At 49.4% G+C, this 16,499-nt stretch overlaps 1 protein-coding gene and 2 pseudogenes across 1 annotated transcript; all 3 read left to right on the forward strand.

The window, feature by feature from the left end:
- Window positions 1–915: 915 nt before the first annotated feature.
- LOC144118699 (uncharacterized) lies at window positions 916–10,137 on the forward strand. The gene is made up of 4 exons (XM_077651550.1): window positions 916–986; window positions 1,300–1,407; window positions 3,037–3,116; window positions 9,986–10,137. Exons 1-4 carry the CDS (start codon window positions 927–929, stop codon window positions 10,131–10,133), a joined length of 396 nt encoding a protein of 131 aa, XP_077507676.1. The 5' UTR covers window positions 916–926; the 3' UTR covers window positions 10,134–10,137.
- Window positions 10,138–13,445: 3,308 nt separating this feature from the next.
- Window positions 13,446–15,045, forward strand: LOC144119798 (uncharacterized; annotated as a pseudogene).
- Window positions 15,046–15,157: 112 nt separating this feature from the next.
- Window positions 15,158–16,499, forward strand: LOC144119799 (uncharacterized; annotated as a pseudogene).

Here is a 16,499-nt window from a genome sequence, read left to right on the forward strand (position 1 = left end):
ACATGACACGGCCGAGAAGGACCCTTTCCACCAATTTCACTAGGTTCGATGTTAACGAAATACTGGCCCTAAAAGGTGATGATTCAATAGAACAAACTTAGCAAAAACTAAAGAAGACGACAGTAATATTTGCCTTACGTGCCTGGCAGCGTTACCTGTCTGCAATGTGTAAAACACCTGTATAAGTAATCATGTTGCACTTCTAAAAAAATTGTAGAGCACTGCAGTTTTCTGCATAGGAGAAATGCGGGAGCATTTGCGCTCGAACATCAACAACTCTTTTTGCAAGTCAAGTCATCGTTGTCGCGTGACACTTATCACTTGACCCTTGGATGACTTCAGCAATTTTTTTGCAAGTAATCTTCAACTCACCTTACCATCGTACATACCACAATGCGTTCACTTCGTGCCCCTTTAATACCAACGACCCTTCGTGGCGTATAGCAATAAGGATAAAAAAAGACCCTTCGTGGCGTATGCGTTGCGTGGCCTGGCACACAGAGGGCCTGGGCTCAAACCGCAAAGCCGCCGAATGTGATATTTTTTCGAATGGCCACTTTAGTGTGGACAGGCTTCGCTGACAGGTCTACTACACGCCACTCAAGGGCAAGAAATGCTTGGGCATTAACGAAATTATAACCAGAATAGCGCGCACTAAGACACGGACACGAAGGGAGACACGACACACACGAGCGCTCGTGTGTGTCGTGTCTCCCTTCGTGTCCGTGTCTTAGTGCGCGCTGTTCTGGTTAAAATGAGTTACCAACTCGCCCAAGCATCTGTTTTAACATTAACGAAAGCGACATTATCAATGCGTTCATTCGGCCTCACATCGCATACGAGCGCTTCACATCTATCCCCTCTTAACAGCCTCTGAAGATGATGCAGGAAACAATATTTCTCCTCGACAGGTGGCGCAGCAGGCTATGGAGGGCATACTAGAACCCCTGCTCTCCGAAGTCGCGATGATTGCCCCGTTGCAACAGGTATGGTTCCCTGAGAATAAATCAAGGTATGCGTTACCCAGCACGCTGAAGTGTTTTGTAACCTTTGTGTTGCATTGCGTAGCCTCACTGAGTAATCTTTGATAGTGTTATAGAGTGCCGTATACACTGACGAGCAACGTAGCGTGCAAAAGTTGATGCGAATGGCACGCAAAGCAGGAATCAAGATCCTGCAGCTGAAAATGTCTGCGAAGAGCATTTTTACAGATGTAGAAAAGAGACAATCTAATCTTTAGTGTAGGTGCCTCTTGATTACATTGTTGCGCTGGCGCGTAATTTTGTTTCATTCCCACAGATGTACGAGGTGATAAAATCGAAGATCAGCAAGACGGACCCAGGTCTTTGGGAGAGAGGCTTCGGTCGATATCGGCAACTGCATCTCTTTTATTTCTTCCTCATCGAGGTGTGTACAGCAGTGTCCTAGCTGATGCTTACCAAGCTGTCGCTTTAATAGTGTTGCTATTCTCCTGTAAAGCACAAATGAAGCAGAGGATTTGGAAACCTAGCTTGTTACAACGGCTTTACTCTCGTTTCTTCGGATCAGTGCCGCAGATGGCAATTTTACCACTATAGTTTTACATTCTACCGTCCCCAAGACATGTGTAGCTAGTGAACCCAGGTGTCAGTACTGGCTTGTCTGCTTGTAGCGCAGGCTAGAGGGCCTTAAGAAGAGACAATACACACCGTGATGAAGTTTCAGCCGAGCATCACTATGTTTTCGTCTTTTGCTTCCGACTGGGCTTGTAGTCTCCAGCGTGCATAATACATAAACGATGCTCTGCTAAGCCATAGCGGAAACCTTCTGTAGATCCAACGATAGAATGGCTTTGAGCACAGGCTCATATCTGCTAACCAAGAGTAGTGTGTTTACGAGCACTAGCTTATAGAGCGGCGCTCGCCTACCTTAGGGATAGCGAATAAATGTCACTGCTCCCTCACAGTTGCTGCCTTTCTTTCGTAAGTTCTTCCTATCGCATTGTCAACGGTGCATATAGGTTGTCTTCGTGTCGGACAATATGTAGTCCTCGGGCTGCTCGCAGTCCTTCCATGCAGCGCAAGTGCAAGTGGCAAATTAATGCCAGTGACGAAATACGTGGAAACGTGAAGACAAACAATTCACAAGGACCCCTAGTTACATTGTGAGTCGGTAATGCGATGCCATTGCAAGCTATTGATTCCTGTACCACTGTCATGTTGCTTCTGGTTTGGAGACTTCAAACCGTAACGTTCCTTCTGGTAAAGGCATCAACAGCTTATTATGCTATCGCACCACCAACAAATAATGTATTTACGTGTCCCTGATAAATTTCCTCAAGAGTCCTATTGAGAAATAGTGGCCCGGTTGCATCCCGAGAATTACCAGCAAATTATTTTGCACTCTTCGCGTTCACCTGTCGCCACACTCTCGCGAGGGTTCGTGAGTGTCCTTTGCGCCGTCCCGAGTGCACACTGTGTACTATTGCAAGTGTAGTATAGGTTGGATATATATAGTTATTGATCCAAATTTAGCAGAGTAAAAGCAGTTATGCCAGTTTAATCATACACGTACATGAGCTCTGGCAAGCTACATACCATTCCATGCACAGTTTGACCGGCAACTCTTTGGCAGTGCATGAATTTTATATGAATTTGGCGTAAATGCGTCGAGCTGCCACTGAACTCCACTTCTTTCCATTTGTGTTAACTGCTGCGACATTATCGCTGTGAAGTACAAGGCTTATCTCCACTCCGCAGCATGCTCCTCGCGCTCCCGAGAAAGCGCTAGCTGTTCTCTTACGTAGTTCCGCTGAGAGGGTGGCTATTTTGGACCCACCTCCGATGTTAAAATTGCAACCTCCAATGTCAAAGCTGGTATTTTAAGCTTCAATTGCGAACAAAAATCAGCATTTCATTGATCATTGGCGAAATTTCGCGTTTTTTTTTAATTTCCAGTAAGCGGGGAAAAAAGTCTCATACCCTGCATTCCTATCACTAAAGCTAGCGACACCATCATCTCATGATACAGCTGCGGCGCTGCCTGTTTTGTTTTCAGTCTCAATGCGAGTCTTCTGCGGGACCACCGGAGGTGTCGAAGGAGATCTTTATCCAGCAAGGAGTGCCAGCACGACTGAGGTGGGTGTGAGTTCGTTGGCACCTTTTCTAACCAAGCACACACAAAGCGAAGTTAGGTGGGAATTAGAGGGCACCATGGACGGCGGAAAGTCAGGAGGGATCCTCTACTCTCTACTCTCATGCTGAGCCTAAAAGTCATCTGGCTCTTAGTTTGACCTCTAGCGTCCGGCACGCCGCATGTGCAATAATCGCCCGTGGTAACTGCCTCGACTTTCGTCATCGACGCCATAGCTGCGCGCTTGGCAGTCACGTCCGCCGCCGCGATTGCTGCTGATCGGCCCCTCCTTCTCGCCAGTAGTGGCATGTGATGTGTCACGTGATTCACTCTTGCACTTGGCAGTCACGTCCGCCGCTGCGCTGGCTGCTGCTCGGCTACTCCTTGCCATTTGTGGCATGTGATTTGTCACGTGGTTCGCTCTTGCACTTGGCAGTGACGTCCGCCGCTGCGCTGGCTGCTGCTTGGCCACTCCTTGCCATTTGTGGCATGTGATTTGTCCCGTGGTTCGCTCTTGCACTTGGCAGTCACGTCCGCCGCTGCGCTGGCTGCTGCTTGGCCACTCCTTGCCATTTGTGGCATGTGATTTGTCACGTGGTTCGCTCTTGCACTTGGCAGTGACGTCCGCCGCTGCGCTGGCTGCTGCTTGGCCACTCCTTGCCATTTGTGGCATGTGATTTGTCACGTGGTTCGCTCTTGCACTTGGCAGTGACGTCCGCCGCTGCGCTGGCTGCTGCTTGTCCACTCCTTGCCATTTGTGGCATGTGATTTGTCACGTGGTTCGCTCTTGCACTTGGCAGTGACGTCCGCCGCTGCGCTGGCTGCTGCTTGGCCACTCCTTGCCATTTGTGGCATGTGATTTGTCACGTGGTTCGCTCTTGCACTTGGCAGTCACGTCCGCCGCTGCGCTGGCTGCTGCTTGGCCACTCCTTGCCATTTGTGGCATGTGATTTGTCACGTGGTTCGCTCTTGCACTTGGCAGTGACGTCCGCCGCTGCGCTGGCTGCTGCTTGGCCACTCCTTGCCATTTGTGGCATGTGATTTGTCACGTGGTTCGCTCTTGCACTTGGCAGTCACGTCCGCCGCTGCGCTGGCTGCTGCTTGGCCACTCCTTGCCATTTGTGGCATGTGATTTGTCACGTGGTTCGCTCTTGCACTTGGCAGTCACGTCCGCCGCTGCGCTGGCTGCTGCTTGGCCACTCCTTGCCATTTGTGGCATGTGATTTGTCACGTGGTTCGCTCTTGCACTTGGCAGCGACGTCCGCCGCTGCGCTGGCTGCTGCTTGGCCACTCCTTGCTATTTGTGGCATGTGATTTGTCACGTGGTTCGCTCTTGCACATGGCAGTCACGTCCGCCGCTGCGCTGGCTGCTGCTTGGCCACTCCTTGCCATTTGTGGCATGTGATTTGTCACGTGGTTCGCTCTTGCACTTGGCAGTGACGTCCGCCGCTGCGCTGGCTGCTGCTTGGCCACTCCTTGCCATTTGTGGCATGTGATTTGTCACGTGGTTCGCTCTTGCACTTGGCAGTGACGTCCGCCGCTGCGCTGGCTGCTGCTTGGCCACTCCTTGCCATTTGTGGCATGTGATTTGTCACGTGGTTCGCTCTTGCACTTGGCAGTCACGTCCGCCGCTGCGCTGGCTGCTGCTCGGCTACTCCTTGCCATTTGTGGCATGTGATTTGTCACGTGGTTCGCTCTTGCACTTGGCAGTGACGTCCGCCGCTGCGCTGGCTGCTGCTTGGCCACTCCTTGCCATTTGTGGCATGTGATTTGTCACGTGGTTCGCTCTTGCACTTGGCAGTCACGTCCGCCGCTGCGCTGGCTGCTGCTTCGCCACTCCTTGCCATTTGTGGCATGTGATTTGTCACGTGATTCGCTCTTGCACTTGGCAGTCACGTCCGCCGCTGCGCTGGCTGCTGCTTGGCCACGCCTTGCCATTTGTGGCATGTGATTTGTCACGTGATTCGCTCTTGCACTTGGCAGTCACGTCCGCCACTGCGCTGGCTGCTGCTTGGCCACTCCTTGCCATTTGTGGCATGTGATTTGTCACGTGGTTCGCTCTTGCACTTGGCAGTGACGTCCGCCGCTGCGCTGGTTGCTGCTCGGCTGCTCCTTGCCATTTGTGGCATGTGATTTGTCACGTGATTCGCTCTTGCATTTGACAGTCACGTCCGCCGCTGCGCTGGCTGCTGCTCGGTCACTCTTTCTCGCCATTTGTGGCTTGTGATGTGTCCCGTGATTCACTCTTACACTTGGCAGTCACGTCCGCCGCTGCGCTGGCTGCTGTTCGGTCACTCTTTCTCGCCAGTAGTGGCATGTGATGTGTCCCGTGATTCACTCTTACACTTGGCAGTCACGTCCGCCGCTGCGCTGGCTGCTGCTCGGTCACTCTTTCTCGCCATTTGTGGCATGTGATTTGTCACGTGATTCGCTCTTGCGCTTGACAGTCACGTCCGCCGCTGCGCTGGCTGCTGCTCGGGCACTCTTTCTCGCCAGTTGTGGCATGTGATTTGTCACGTGATTCGCTCTTGCGCTTGACACTCACGTCCGCCGCTGCGCTGGCTGCTGCTCGGTCACTCTTTCTCGCCATTTGTGGCATGTGATTTGTCACGTGATTCGCTCTTGCGCTTGACAGTCCCGTCCGCCGCTGCGCTGGCTGCTGCTCGGCCACTTCTCGCCAGATGTGGCATGTGATGTGTCCCGTGATTCACTCTTACACTTGGCAGTCACGTCCGCCGCTGCGCTGGCTGCTGCTCGGTCACTCTTTCTCGCCATTTGTGGCATGTGATTTGTCTCGTGATTCGCTCTTGCACTTGACAGTCACGTCCGCCGCCGCGCTGGCTGCTGCTCGGCCACTTCTTCTCGCCAGTTGTGGCATGTGATGTGTACCGTGATTCACTCTTACACTTGGCAGTCACGTCCACCGCTGCGCTGGCTGCTGCTCGGTCACTCTTTCTCGCCATTTGTGGCATGTGATTTGTCACGTGATTCGCTCTTGCGCTTGACAGTCACGTCCGCCGCTGCGCTGGCTGCTGCTCGGCAACTTCTTCTCGCCAGTTGTGGCATGTGATGTGTCCCGTGATTCACTCTTACACTTGGCAGTCACGTCCGTCGCTGCGCTGGCTGCTGCTCGGTCACTCTTTCTCGCCATTTGTGGCATGTGATTTGTCACGTGATTCGCTCTTGCGCTTGACAGTCCCGTCCGCCGCTGCGCTGGCTGCTGCTCGGCCACTTCTCGCCAGTTGTGGCATGTGATGTGTCCCGTGATTCACTCTTACACTCGGCAGTCACGTCCGCCGCGGCGCTGGCTGCTGCTCGGTCACTCTTTCTCGCCATTTGTGGCATGTGATTTGTCTCGTGATTCGCTCTTGCGCTTGACAGTCACGTCCGCCGCCGCGCTGGCTGCTACTCGGCCACTTCTCGCCAGTTGTGGCATGTGATGTGTCCCGTGATTCCCTCTTACACTTGGCAGTCACGTCCGCCGCTGCGCTGGCTGCTGCTCGGTCACTCTTTCTGGTCATTTGTGGCATGTGATTTGTCTCGTGATTCGCTCTTGCACTTGACAGTCACGTCCGCCGCCGCGCTGGCCGCTGCTCGGCCACTTCTTCTCGCCAGTTGTGGCATGTGATGTGTCCCGTGATTCACTCTTACACTTGGCAGTCACGTCCGCCGCTGCGCTGGCTGATGCTCTGTCACTCTTTCTCGCCATTTGTGGCATGTGATTTTTCTCGTGATTCGCTCTTGCGCTTGACATTCACGTCCGCCGCCGCGCTGGCTGCTGCTCGGCCACTTCTTTTCGCCAGTTGTGGCATGTGATGTGTCCCGTGATTCACTCTTACACTTGGCAGTCACGTCCGCCGCTGCGCTGGCTGCTGCTCGGTCACTCTTTCTCGCCATTTGTGGCATGTGATTTGTCACGTGATTCGCTCTTGCGCTTGACAGTCACGTCCGCCGCCGCGCTGGCTGCTGCTCGGTCACTCTTTCTCGCCAGTTGTGGCATGTGATGTGTCCCGTGATTCACTCTTACACTTGGCAGTCACGTCCGCCGCTGCGCTGGCTGCTGCTCGGTCACTCTTTCTCGCCATTTGTGGCATGTGATTTGTCACGTGATTCGCTCTTGCGCTTGACAGTCACGTCCGCCGCTGTGCTGGCTGCTGCTCGGTCACTCTTTCTCGCCAGTTGTGGCATGTGATGTGTCCCGTGATTCACTCTTACACTTGGCAGTCACGTCCGCCGCTGCGCTGGCTGCTGCTCGGTCACTCTTCCTCGCCATTTGTGGCATGTGATTTGTCACGTGATTCGCTCTTGCGCTTGACAGTCACGTCCGCCCCTACGCCAACCGCCGCTCTGGACGCTCGCTCTTGGACTTCTGGCACGTCATTTGCTCTCGCTGGAACAATTTGCTATCGTTGAAGTCTTGAAAAAATAAACATGAACCAAAGCTAAACCGTCTCTAATCATGCTTAACAGACCTTTGGCTCTTTACACCTTGGCTGAGATGAGTTGAGCCATAGCCAGTTTTCTTCAGTCGGAAGTTGCGATCTTTCCACGGAGTATTTGTTCAATCTTTTATGGCCTTTTTTAGTTGCGCCTCTGCATTCACGCCCTCTGTCCATTTTTTTATTAGGCTGTAGCTATGAACCAAGTATAACGGCGCTTCTATGCGCAGCCGAATAGTGTTTGATAATTGAAAACCAGCGTCCTGCATCTTTGTCCCTAAACAATGGAAAGCGTTTCTGAAATTAGCAATTTTTACATTTCGAAAATAACGTACATACTTTACGAGTTACAGTGAAATATCTGAGCAACTTAACATGCACGTAAATCACTATGCTGCGTAGTCTGTAGGTTGTACTCGTGCGACGACCAGGGTTTTACGGTCATTTCTGCGTCATGTAGACTCCTCTTTTCAGACCTGCAAACAAAAAATAAGTGAAGATGTTGGTATGATAACCATGCTTCTTCCGCCTTCTGCTGGACTGCTTTAGGGGAACCTCGAATGTTGATTTTTTTAGCTGAATCCCGCGATGCTAGTAGTAGCCATTTTTTTAATGCAAACCAGCTAAGACTAAAACTTGCTTCATCAGTATACGTTCTGCATATCGCTAGCACGATGTACTGTAGCAAAGATGTGCAAATCTTATGCGACACCCTTAGAAGACATAAGCTTGACCTACCAATGAAGGTGCGCAGTGCACTTGTTTATCGTTTGTGTTGTTCCAGGAATATTTCTTCCCGCAGGCGCAGTATTATGCATGTTTTCTTTTGTTAGCTGAAGTCGATAATTTTACTCCTTTGTTCGCTGTCCATTGTTCACTGAATTTGAAAGGAACAAAGCAAAATTAGAAATAAAACATGAAGTATTTGGACGATCTCGAGAGGCGTGAAGTATTCATTTTAGGAGCAGAAATCAATGTAATAATGGCTGTAACCGATAGTTACAGTTGAGAACGCTTTAAGAGAGCGGTGTCATGACCAGTTATTTTTTTAATCGAGAAGAAAATATTGTGCTGTAAATGCTTCTCTTTATCGATAGCAGTGCTTTGCTTCATGCAGCATATTGTATGCTGAGATACATGCAAGCTAAGTATCTCACTTTTGTTTAGCCCTTACTGAACTTCAAAGGGTAACATAAACTATGTTGCTGTTCCCTAGAGCCTGTTTTAGCAATTCAAAGGCACAAATACTGGCATGCGATGCTCTGTTTTAGTGCGAAACCAGTACTTCACGAAGTCTAGCCGGCTCACTTCGTGTGAGGCTGGACCCTGGCTTGACCTTGCGGGCGACTTTAGGCCATCCAGAAATAAAATGAATATAAAAATGACTGGTAGTTTAGCGTTCCTGAGCACTAAATATTGCACGAAGGCACAGTTTATGCAGTTGGACATCACAGCCGCGTGCATGAAGGCGTGATTGATGTTTCCTCTCACCAAGTGCTCCAGATATGCGCGTCTTCAACTTTTTACCCAATGCACGCCGGCGGCCTGTCCACCGGCGCCGCGTTTCTGCAGAAATGTCAAAGCCTGCGAGTATTGCTGCATTCCCTTGTTTCTGCCAGATCATTCTCCACGCCAACGCATGCATGCAGTGTACATCTCTCTGTCACCAGTGGCACATAGCTCAAAGCGCGAATATTATTTTGATAGCAGCATTAGTTGATGAATAAGGCGATGTGCTATGCAGAGCGTGAGAGTATGTTGCACTTTAACAGGAGGCGTGTCTGGCTGCAGCGATAGCCAAGAGCTCTCGCGCAATGGCCAGCGAAGCTGACCTGTTCGCGCCGCCACGTGTTCGAATTCCAGTCGGGAATATATATTTGAGTTATTTTTATTTGTTTCTTTCACTTGAAAAAAGCCACAAACTTTTAGAGATCTTGCTCGGGGTTTACGCATTGATATAGTGATTTCGCAATAAAACATTGCCGCGCCTGGGGGTCGAACCCGCACTGGCACGAACGGATCAGCGTCTCTGGCCACTGCGCGAGACCACTATGCTTTAGCCGCTGCCGACCACTCCTCGTGTTAAACTGCAACACAGTCTCGTGCTGTGCAATGCACATCATCGTCTTCACCAACTTCCATCTGCGGCGCGACCAAATCACATCAGCTTACTCAATCAGAACTTATCCTGAGTATAATGCCACCAGACCAGACGTGTCGACGATCCAGCAAAGCAAAACCTGGAGCCAACCAGGCTAAACACGTTTTCGCACGTCTACTACGCTTAACTACGTAAAAACCAAACCAGGTTTTAATTACCATTCGTACTTGCACCATTCAGTTTTTTCGTACTCAGTCTGCACATTCTTCTCGGTCCCCTTAGAAGTCATTTCCTTGCAGTGGCAGCTGAGAGTCTTCCTGTCCTCTTGTTGCAGACTGACGAAGTCCATTTCAACAATTCAGGAGTTCGCCGACGCCTTCAACTGCAGAAGCACCGACGACATGAGCGGGACCAGGAAATTCAACTGCTCTATATATGAAGCGAGGAGGCATCACGAAGTTTCTGGCATACTGTTTAAGTAGCCATTTGCACGCATAAATAACGATATTTCACTCCAGCTACACTTCCTTGACCTCAACTTTACTTTGTTATTTTACTGAAGACGTTCTCATCGTGATATGTGCGAAAAAAATGCTGCTCCTTTTAATCTCAAAATGAGGTTTCATTTTATGCATGTCCATATGTTTTTTTCATATAGTGCACTCATAGTGGGGCTCGTGCAGGAGAGAGGGGGGGGGGAACTGAACTTTAATATCTGCGGATACGTAGTAGCTCTATGAAAGAATTGCCGTCTATCCTGTCGTCCGTGATAAATACATACAACCAGTGCACTGTTAAACATTTCTAAATGTTCTCTCCCGAAGTATATTGACGGGTGCAAAAATTTCAAAAGTGAGCAAAAATGGACACGATGCCCTCGTTCCTTTAGCAATGTTGCCAAGACATGGAAGAAGGCAAGCTCACATTAACCTAATCGGTTCAGCGGAATGGATTCATCTCAACTGGATATAATTCAAGCCAGGTAATAGCAGAACACATTCGTCTGTTTGCAAACGTCAAGCAGCGCGCTGCCTATACGGAGGCAGACCGTTTGGCCAAACCGCCGCTGCGATGTGGCCAAAGTGGGCATCGGTGAGAACACGGCAGCAGCACTCTTTGTAAGTTTATTTTCGATTTGAACCATTGTATGAAGGCCAGTGTAAACTGCGAGCAGCTTCTTCAATTATGGACCTTTTCGCATTTACCGGCCCGGAGCCACTGCATCACCTCTGGCCCTGTTATGTAAGTTTGATCTGGTGAAAAATTATTGAGAATATAGCTAATCTGTTCTGTTAAGTATTTGGTACTTAGTTCGGGTTAGTTTATTTTGGGTTGTTAGGCGAACGGCGTCATTGCTGACAGAACGCCTTGCTGACAGAACCTGTCTCTACCGTTTGAAGACTGCAAAGCAGGTTATTCATTCCTGCGGCAGTCCCGTGAATGTACTCCGGCAGCCTGCAGTCAGGAATTTTGCTGCCATGCGCGTTGCTGGCTATTCTCCATCCTTCTCTGGCAACGAGAGTAATCTGGCAACGGTGTACCCTTGGGCGACGAAAGCACGGGAGTGTCTCTGCCCGCGCTCCTGGCTTTTTTTTTTTAATCTGCCTCTTCGGCGCCACATGCTCTAACTTTAATCTTGCTGCTTAAGGGATGCTTGCGGCATGTGCTCTCTTGGGTTCTTCGTACCTGCCGTACATACCCAACAATTATGGACAAAAGAATTTATGGATAGAAAATAGTTTATGAACGCAATTTTTATCTATTGTAAGATTTCATTATAACAATATATCCACAGATCTCACGTCGGCAGGTTTGCATTGTTTTTGCTAATAACGTTTTTGCTATCGTCAAAAGCGCTCCCCTTTTAGTTTTCTATGACATGCTTAACTACTCGATGCTAGCGATGGAAAAACTAAAAAAACAAAGATCTTAGTACATATCGCTAGAATGAACAATTAAAGTGGTTGTTGGAGAAAGGAAATGATGCAGTATCTGCCTCCCATCTGAGCGAACACCTGAACCGCGCCGTAAGGGAAGAGATAAAGCAGGGACGGAGAGAAGAAAATATTTCCGTATCAGTACCCTACAGCTTCCAATATTCAAAATGTAACCCCAGGCGGTGAGCCGGCAACAGAGGATACCGGCGATCTCGAACTCATGGTCTCACTCAATTCTTTTGTAGTTGCCGACTCCTTAACTTCCCCCAATTTTCCTCGCGTCGGTCCTGCTTCCCAGATGCGTACGAAGGAGCGAGGCATTGCCGGAACAAAGAACAGTGCGGCATTTTAATACCTTCCTACACCACAAATTATTACATAATTAATTGGTAGAGGACGTAAGTAATTCATTGCATTCCAAGTTACTGGCAAAATTTTTTAAAGTGTTCTTATTACAACGCAAACAGAGCGAACAACGATGGAGGGAGCTTCATGGTGGTGCTTAGACGACGTTTCGACAAGATGACTCGTTCTCGTCTGGGTAAAGCGTTTATCATTAGCGGGGTATAATATGCCCTTCGTACCTAGGAGCAAGCTCCGGTGTAGAACAATGGTGTAATGCAACAAGTGAGGTAAGGGGATAAATGTGAAGTTTAAATGTGTTAACCAGCCGGGAAAGTTGCTGAAGAGGATTCGCTGGTTGACCTCCAAAACTGTCATAAATGCCCCAGGCCAGCAGAACGAAATCCGAGGGGTGGTAGAGCATGGACATGAAAAGATTGGTTTATGGTTTATGGGGGTTTAACGTCCCAAAGCGACTGAGGCTATGAACGACGCTGTAGTGAAGGGCTACGGAAATTTCTACCCCCTAGATTCTTTAACGTGCACTGACATCGCACAGCACACGGGCCTCTAGGATTTCGCCTTCATCGAAATTCGACCACCGCGGCGGGGATCGAACACGCGTCGTCCGGCTCAGCAGCCGAACGCTATAGCCACTGAGCCACCGTCGCGGCTAGGACTTGAAAACACTGTTTCCGCATGGGAGTGCGACAGGTGACCTGGTAGGACTCGTTGGGTTCACCTGAAAAACTAGAAAGGTGGTGGTGGTGGTGGGGGTAAAACTATTTAATGCACTGCGGTGGGTTTTACAGGAGAGTGGAGGGTTTCACCACTCCCGTGCCTGGGTGGTAGTCCTCATTCCGGGGCACTATTGGCGGTGGCCGCTGCCCGCGCTCTTTGTACCAGAGCCCTTTGATACTCCAGGTCCAAGCAGCCGGACAACATCGCCTCCCAGCCTTCTCTCGTTGGCTGATTTACTCTCTTTATTTGCGAATTTTTCTGGCAGGCCCATACCATATCATATGCGTCTGCCCGCAACTCACAAAATTTACAGAACCCCGAAAAATTTGGGTCTATGTGTTTTAGAATCGAAGGGCTGTTGCTGAAGGATCTTGGGCGCTTCCGGTGAGATCCTGCATCTTCCAAAATTTTGAATGGAAGTCGTACGTCACTTACTACGAATTTTGCTTTTATTCCTACGCAGACAAGCGCTATAGCAACTTTCTCCGCAATCTTTATGTTGCGTCCCCGGATGGCCGCCGCAGAGACTGCAGCCCATCGGCTAGAGTGCACAAGAAATAGGCTGAGTGGCGCGAACGCTCGCCGCTGCCCTTGCTTTTGCGTGGCGCTCGGCGCATAGAAAGTTGGTGCGGGGGCGCTGCGGTCGAGGTGGATTGGGAAGCGCCATGTCCCACTCGGAAAGAAGTGCCGATGGCCGCACGATTGTGATGCATCGTAGGTTATTTTTTGCTTGGAATTTCTTCACCGCGCGGCTGTGCTTGTGATGTGGTTAGTATGCCGACGGACCGGCATCGGTACTCCTATGCGCCTGGCTGTCGCACCGGCTACGCTGGTGTTAAACCCACTTGGAAACTTTCTTTGTTCGGCGTTCCTAAGGACAAAGCCCGTAGGAAGCAATGGGAAAAGAATGGATGAAAAATGTGCTGTGTGTGAACTAAATTTTGAGGAGCGCTATATTATCCGTGAGTACGTGCATATTGTGGCCGGGAAAGAAGTTAGGATTCCTCGCGGAGTGCCGGCGCTTGCGAGTGATGCCATGCCGACAATACTGCCAAATGCCCCCAAGTACCTCATCAAGACAGCCCCGATCGAACGTGCATCTCGTAAACGGGAGGCGTTTGAACAGTTGCATGGTGCAAGACAAGAAAAGAAGAGGGAAGAGAGTCCATGCACTTTACGTGATGGGCTCGCCAAACATTGATGCGAGAAATTTGAATAATCTCAGCACTCCGTCGGCCACGTGGTTCGTACATCATTTTGGAAACTTCGAAGGAACCGTCTACGCGCTCACACACCTCGAGGCATGCACTGAAACGTTGCGCTCGGACAGGGTGGTCCTTTTTAGTCTCGATGAAATGCAGCATGTCTCCTTCAAGACATTTCTCGGAGGAAAATTGGTTTCCAAAGGAATTGTAAAAACTCTGAGGGAAGCGGAAGAAGCACTCCTTCATGCCTCAGGTCTAGTTGCGTGCCCTAGTGCTATTTATGCATCTGCAATTGTGATAGAGGACTTGACCAAATCGATTCTGCAAAAAAAAAACAGATGTCCAGCAGGGCACTTTCCGCCGAAAAAAATGCATGGTGACAACAGCAAGGAAAGATAAGTATTGCTTCTTCTACAAACTATAAATTGCATGGACCTGCACATTATTTTCATGTATACCTCCGTAGGGGGCTCACAAAGATGTAAAAGCTGCAAACATTGCCTGCTGTTCAAATCGTAAAGTTACAGTGCCTTTCCCGCCTAGGGACAGAAGCACTGGTTCAGTTAATTTATTAGCGGTTCCTTGTTGCAGCATATTTGTTTGCTAACAAGATGGCACATGCATATTCTTCTAGGAGTGCCCTGCCTGTCCTGTCGCTGCCTGCGAAAAGTTCTCCTCCCGAGATTCTCCTGGCTGAAGAGCCATCGGCGCAAACGGGCAAGGACAGTTTCCCAGAAGCAGAGGTCGACTTTGCAAAACCACCGGCGGCTTTCCAAAAAGGTGCTGAGCCTAAAAGGCCAAATTCAAAGCTTGCGAGCCAAGAATGCTGTTATGGAAGAAGATGTACTCAAGGAGAAAAATCTCTAACTTACCACCGAGGCAGCAGGGGAGCGTGCGGCATTGTTTTGATACATCAAGAACAAAAAGCACCAATGGTCTGCACTTCACAAATGAATGGATGCTTGAGTGCATTTTGATGAACATGAAGAGTTCAAAGCTGCACAGACATATTAGAAGACATAACATCCTTGTTCTTCCTGGCGATGCGACACTTAGGAAGTACACTACTTCGTACAGGAGTGTATTCGGTTTTTGCAGCAAAGTTCTCGAAACGCTGAAGCAAAAAACAAGCACTATGCACAACTTCAGCCGTCATGGTGGCATCCTAATCGACGAGATGAAACTTTCCGACCATCTTTCTGTGGAGAAATGTGTACGGCTGCAAGGCTTTGTAAACTGGTCAGTTTACTCGTCCCGAATATACACACCATCCGTGTAGCCATGGTGTCTGTATATTTTGTCCAGGAAACATTCAATCTTGACAAAGACCTTGAAGGCGATGCCAACGTTGACCACCAGCCACCTTGACCCGAATGGTTTCGAAAAAAATGAGAGTTTCACTGGCTTTCCAACTTTTTGCGACTCGGTTCTGCGGGGCCTGCACCACTACTAGGATAAACTCGAGGCAAGTTGAAGAAAGGGGGCTATCGATGGAACGGAATCATTCTTCAGGTAGTGAAATATTTAGATTCCGTATGCCATCCAGTAGCCTTACAGGGATTTTCGAATCAATTTCTTCTGATCGCTGTAGTAATCTTTTTTTCCCAGGATGATGAATCAACTCATTAAATCCATGACATCCCGGTTCAGGTCGGAAGCCCTTTGGCCGCACTCACATGTTACTTCTGTGCTCTTGGGCTTCTTCGACTACATCACCAAGTGGGAGCAGCACACTATCGACGGCTGAGAATTCTTGAGCAAGCCAACAGCTACCGGCCTGAGGGTTATTATTTCTAGAGTGCTCTGCTTGCTCAAATCTATGTCACCAAGGAACTTGGTTACCAATATCTAATGATGTCGACACTCAGCCAAGATCCCTTTGAGAACTTGTTTGGTGTTATTCGCCAGTCATCAGGGTGTAATGATCACCCAACCCCTGAGCAATTCTTGATTTCTGTTAACAGTCTAAGCTTCTACAGCCTAGCCAAACCAGTTCATTGCACAATGGTCGAAGCATTGGTACTGACATCACTTCTTGACACGACGGATGCACACTGTAGTGAGGATACAAACATGCTTAAAGCAATATATGTGCATATTTCTGAAGGCAATCTCACCAGGGCTGAAAGTGCTGCCTGCGAGTGTCTCCCCACTGAACACTCCAGCCTTGTCACAAGAGGCAGTGATGCCCACTTAGTACATTATATGGCTGGACATCTTGGCAGAAAATGTGTGAAAAAGTCTGGCCGTGAACTTGTTTTCTTCTTGTAGCTACAGCAGAGGGCAAAGAAGTAAATGCTCTGGGTTTACACTTTTCTCTGATAAAGGTGGTTTGCTCTAGCCGTCAAAGCAGCTGTTTTACTTTGTAAGCCACTTGGAAAGTGCACTCACTGACTGCTTCAGTGTGAATAAGCTTCACTCTGCAAGCATTTTAGATGTGTTTGCTCTGGTTAAGGCTGAAGAATGGAGTCTTGGCTGCATTCTGGATGAAGCTGCAGTGAATGCCGGCATAGTGAAATTTTATATTGTCACCCGCTTGCACTTCTTCGTGAAGGGAATAAATAAGGCCGAAAAAGAGTGGCGCAAGATACTACAGCACCTGCAAATACGTAGGTGTGTGTAA

The sequence above is a fragment of the Amblyomma americanum genome, chromosome 2 (genome assembly GCF_052857255.1).
Source record: "Amblyomma americanum isolate KBUSLIRL-KWMA chromosome 2, ASM5285725v1, whole genome shotgun sequence".
Taxonomy (NCBI): Eukaryota; Metazoa; Arthropoda; class Arachnida; order Ixodida; family Ixodidae; genus Amblyomma; species Amblyomma americanum.

Excerpts from the sequence above, each read along its gene's own strand:
- LOC144118699 (XM_077651550.1), top strand. The coding sequence starts at position 927 with ATGGAGGGCATACTAGAACCCCTGCTCTCCGAAGTCGCGATGATTGCC. Across the intron at positions 987-1,299 it reads TGATTGCCCCGTTGCAACAG|ATGTACGAGGTGATAAAATC; the intron begins GTATGGTTCCCT and ends TCATTCCCACAG. Across the intron at positions 3,117-9,985 it reads GGAGTGCCAGCACGACTGAG|ACTGACGAAGTCCATTTCAA; the intron begins GTGGGTGTGAGT and ends CTCTTGTTGCAG.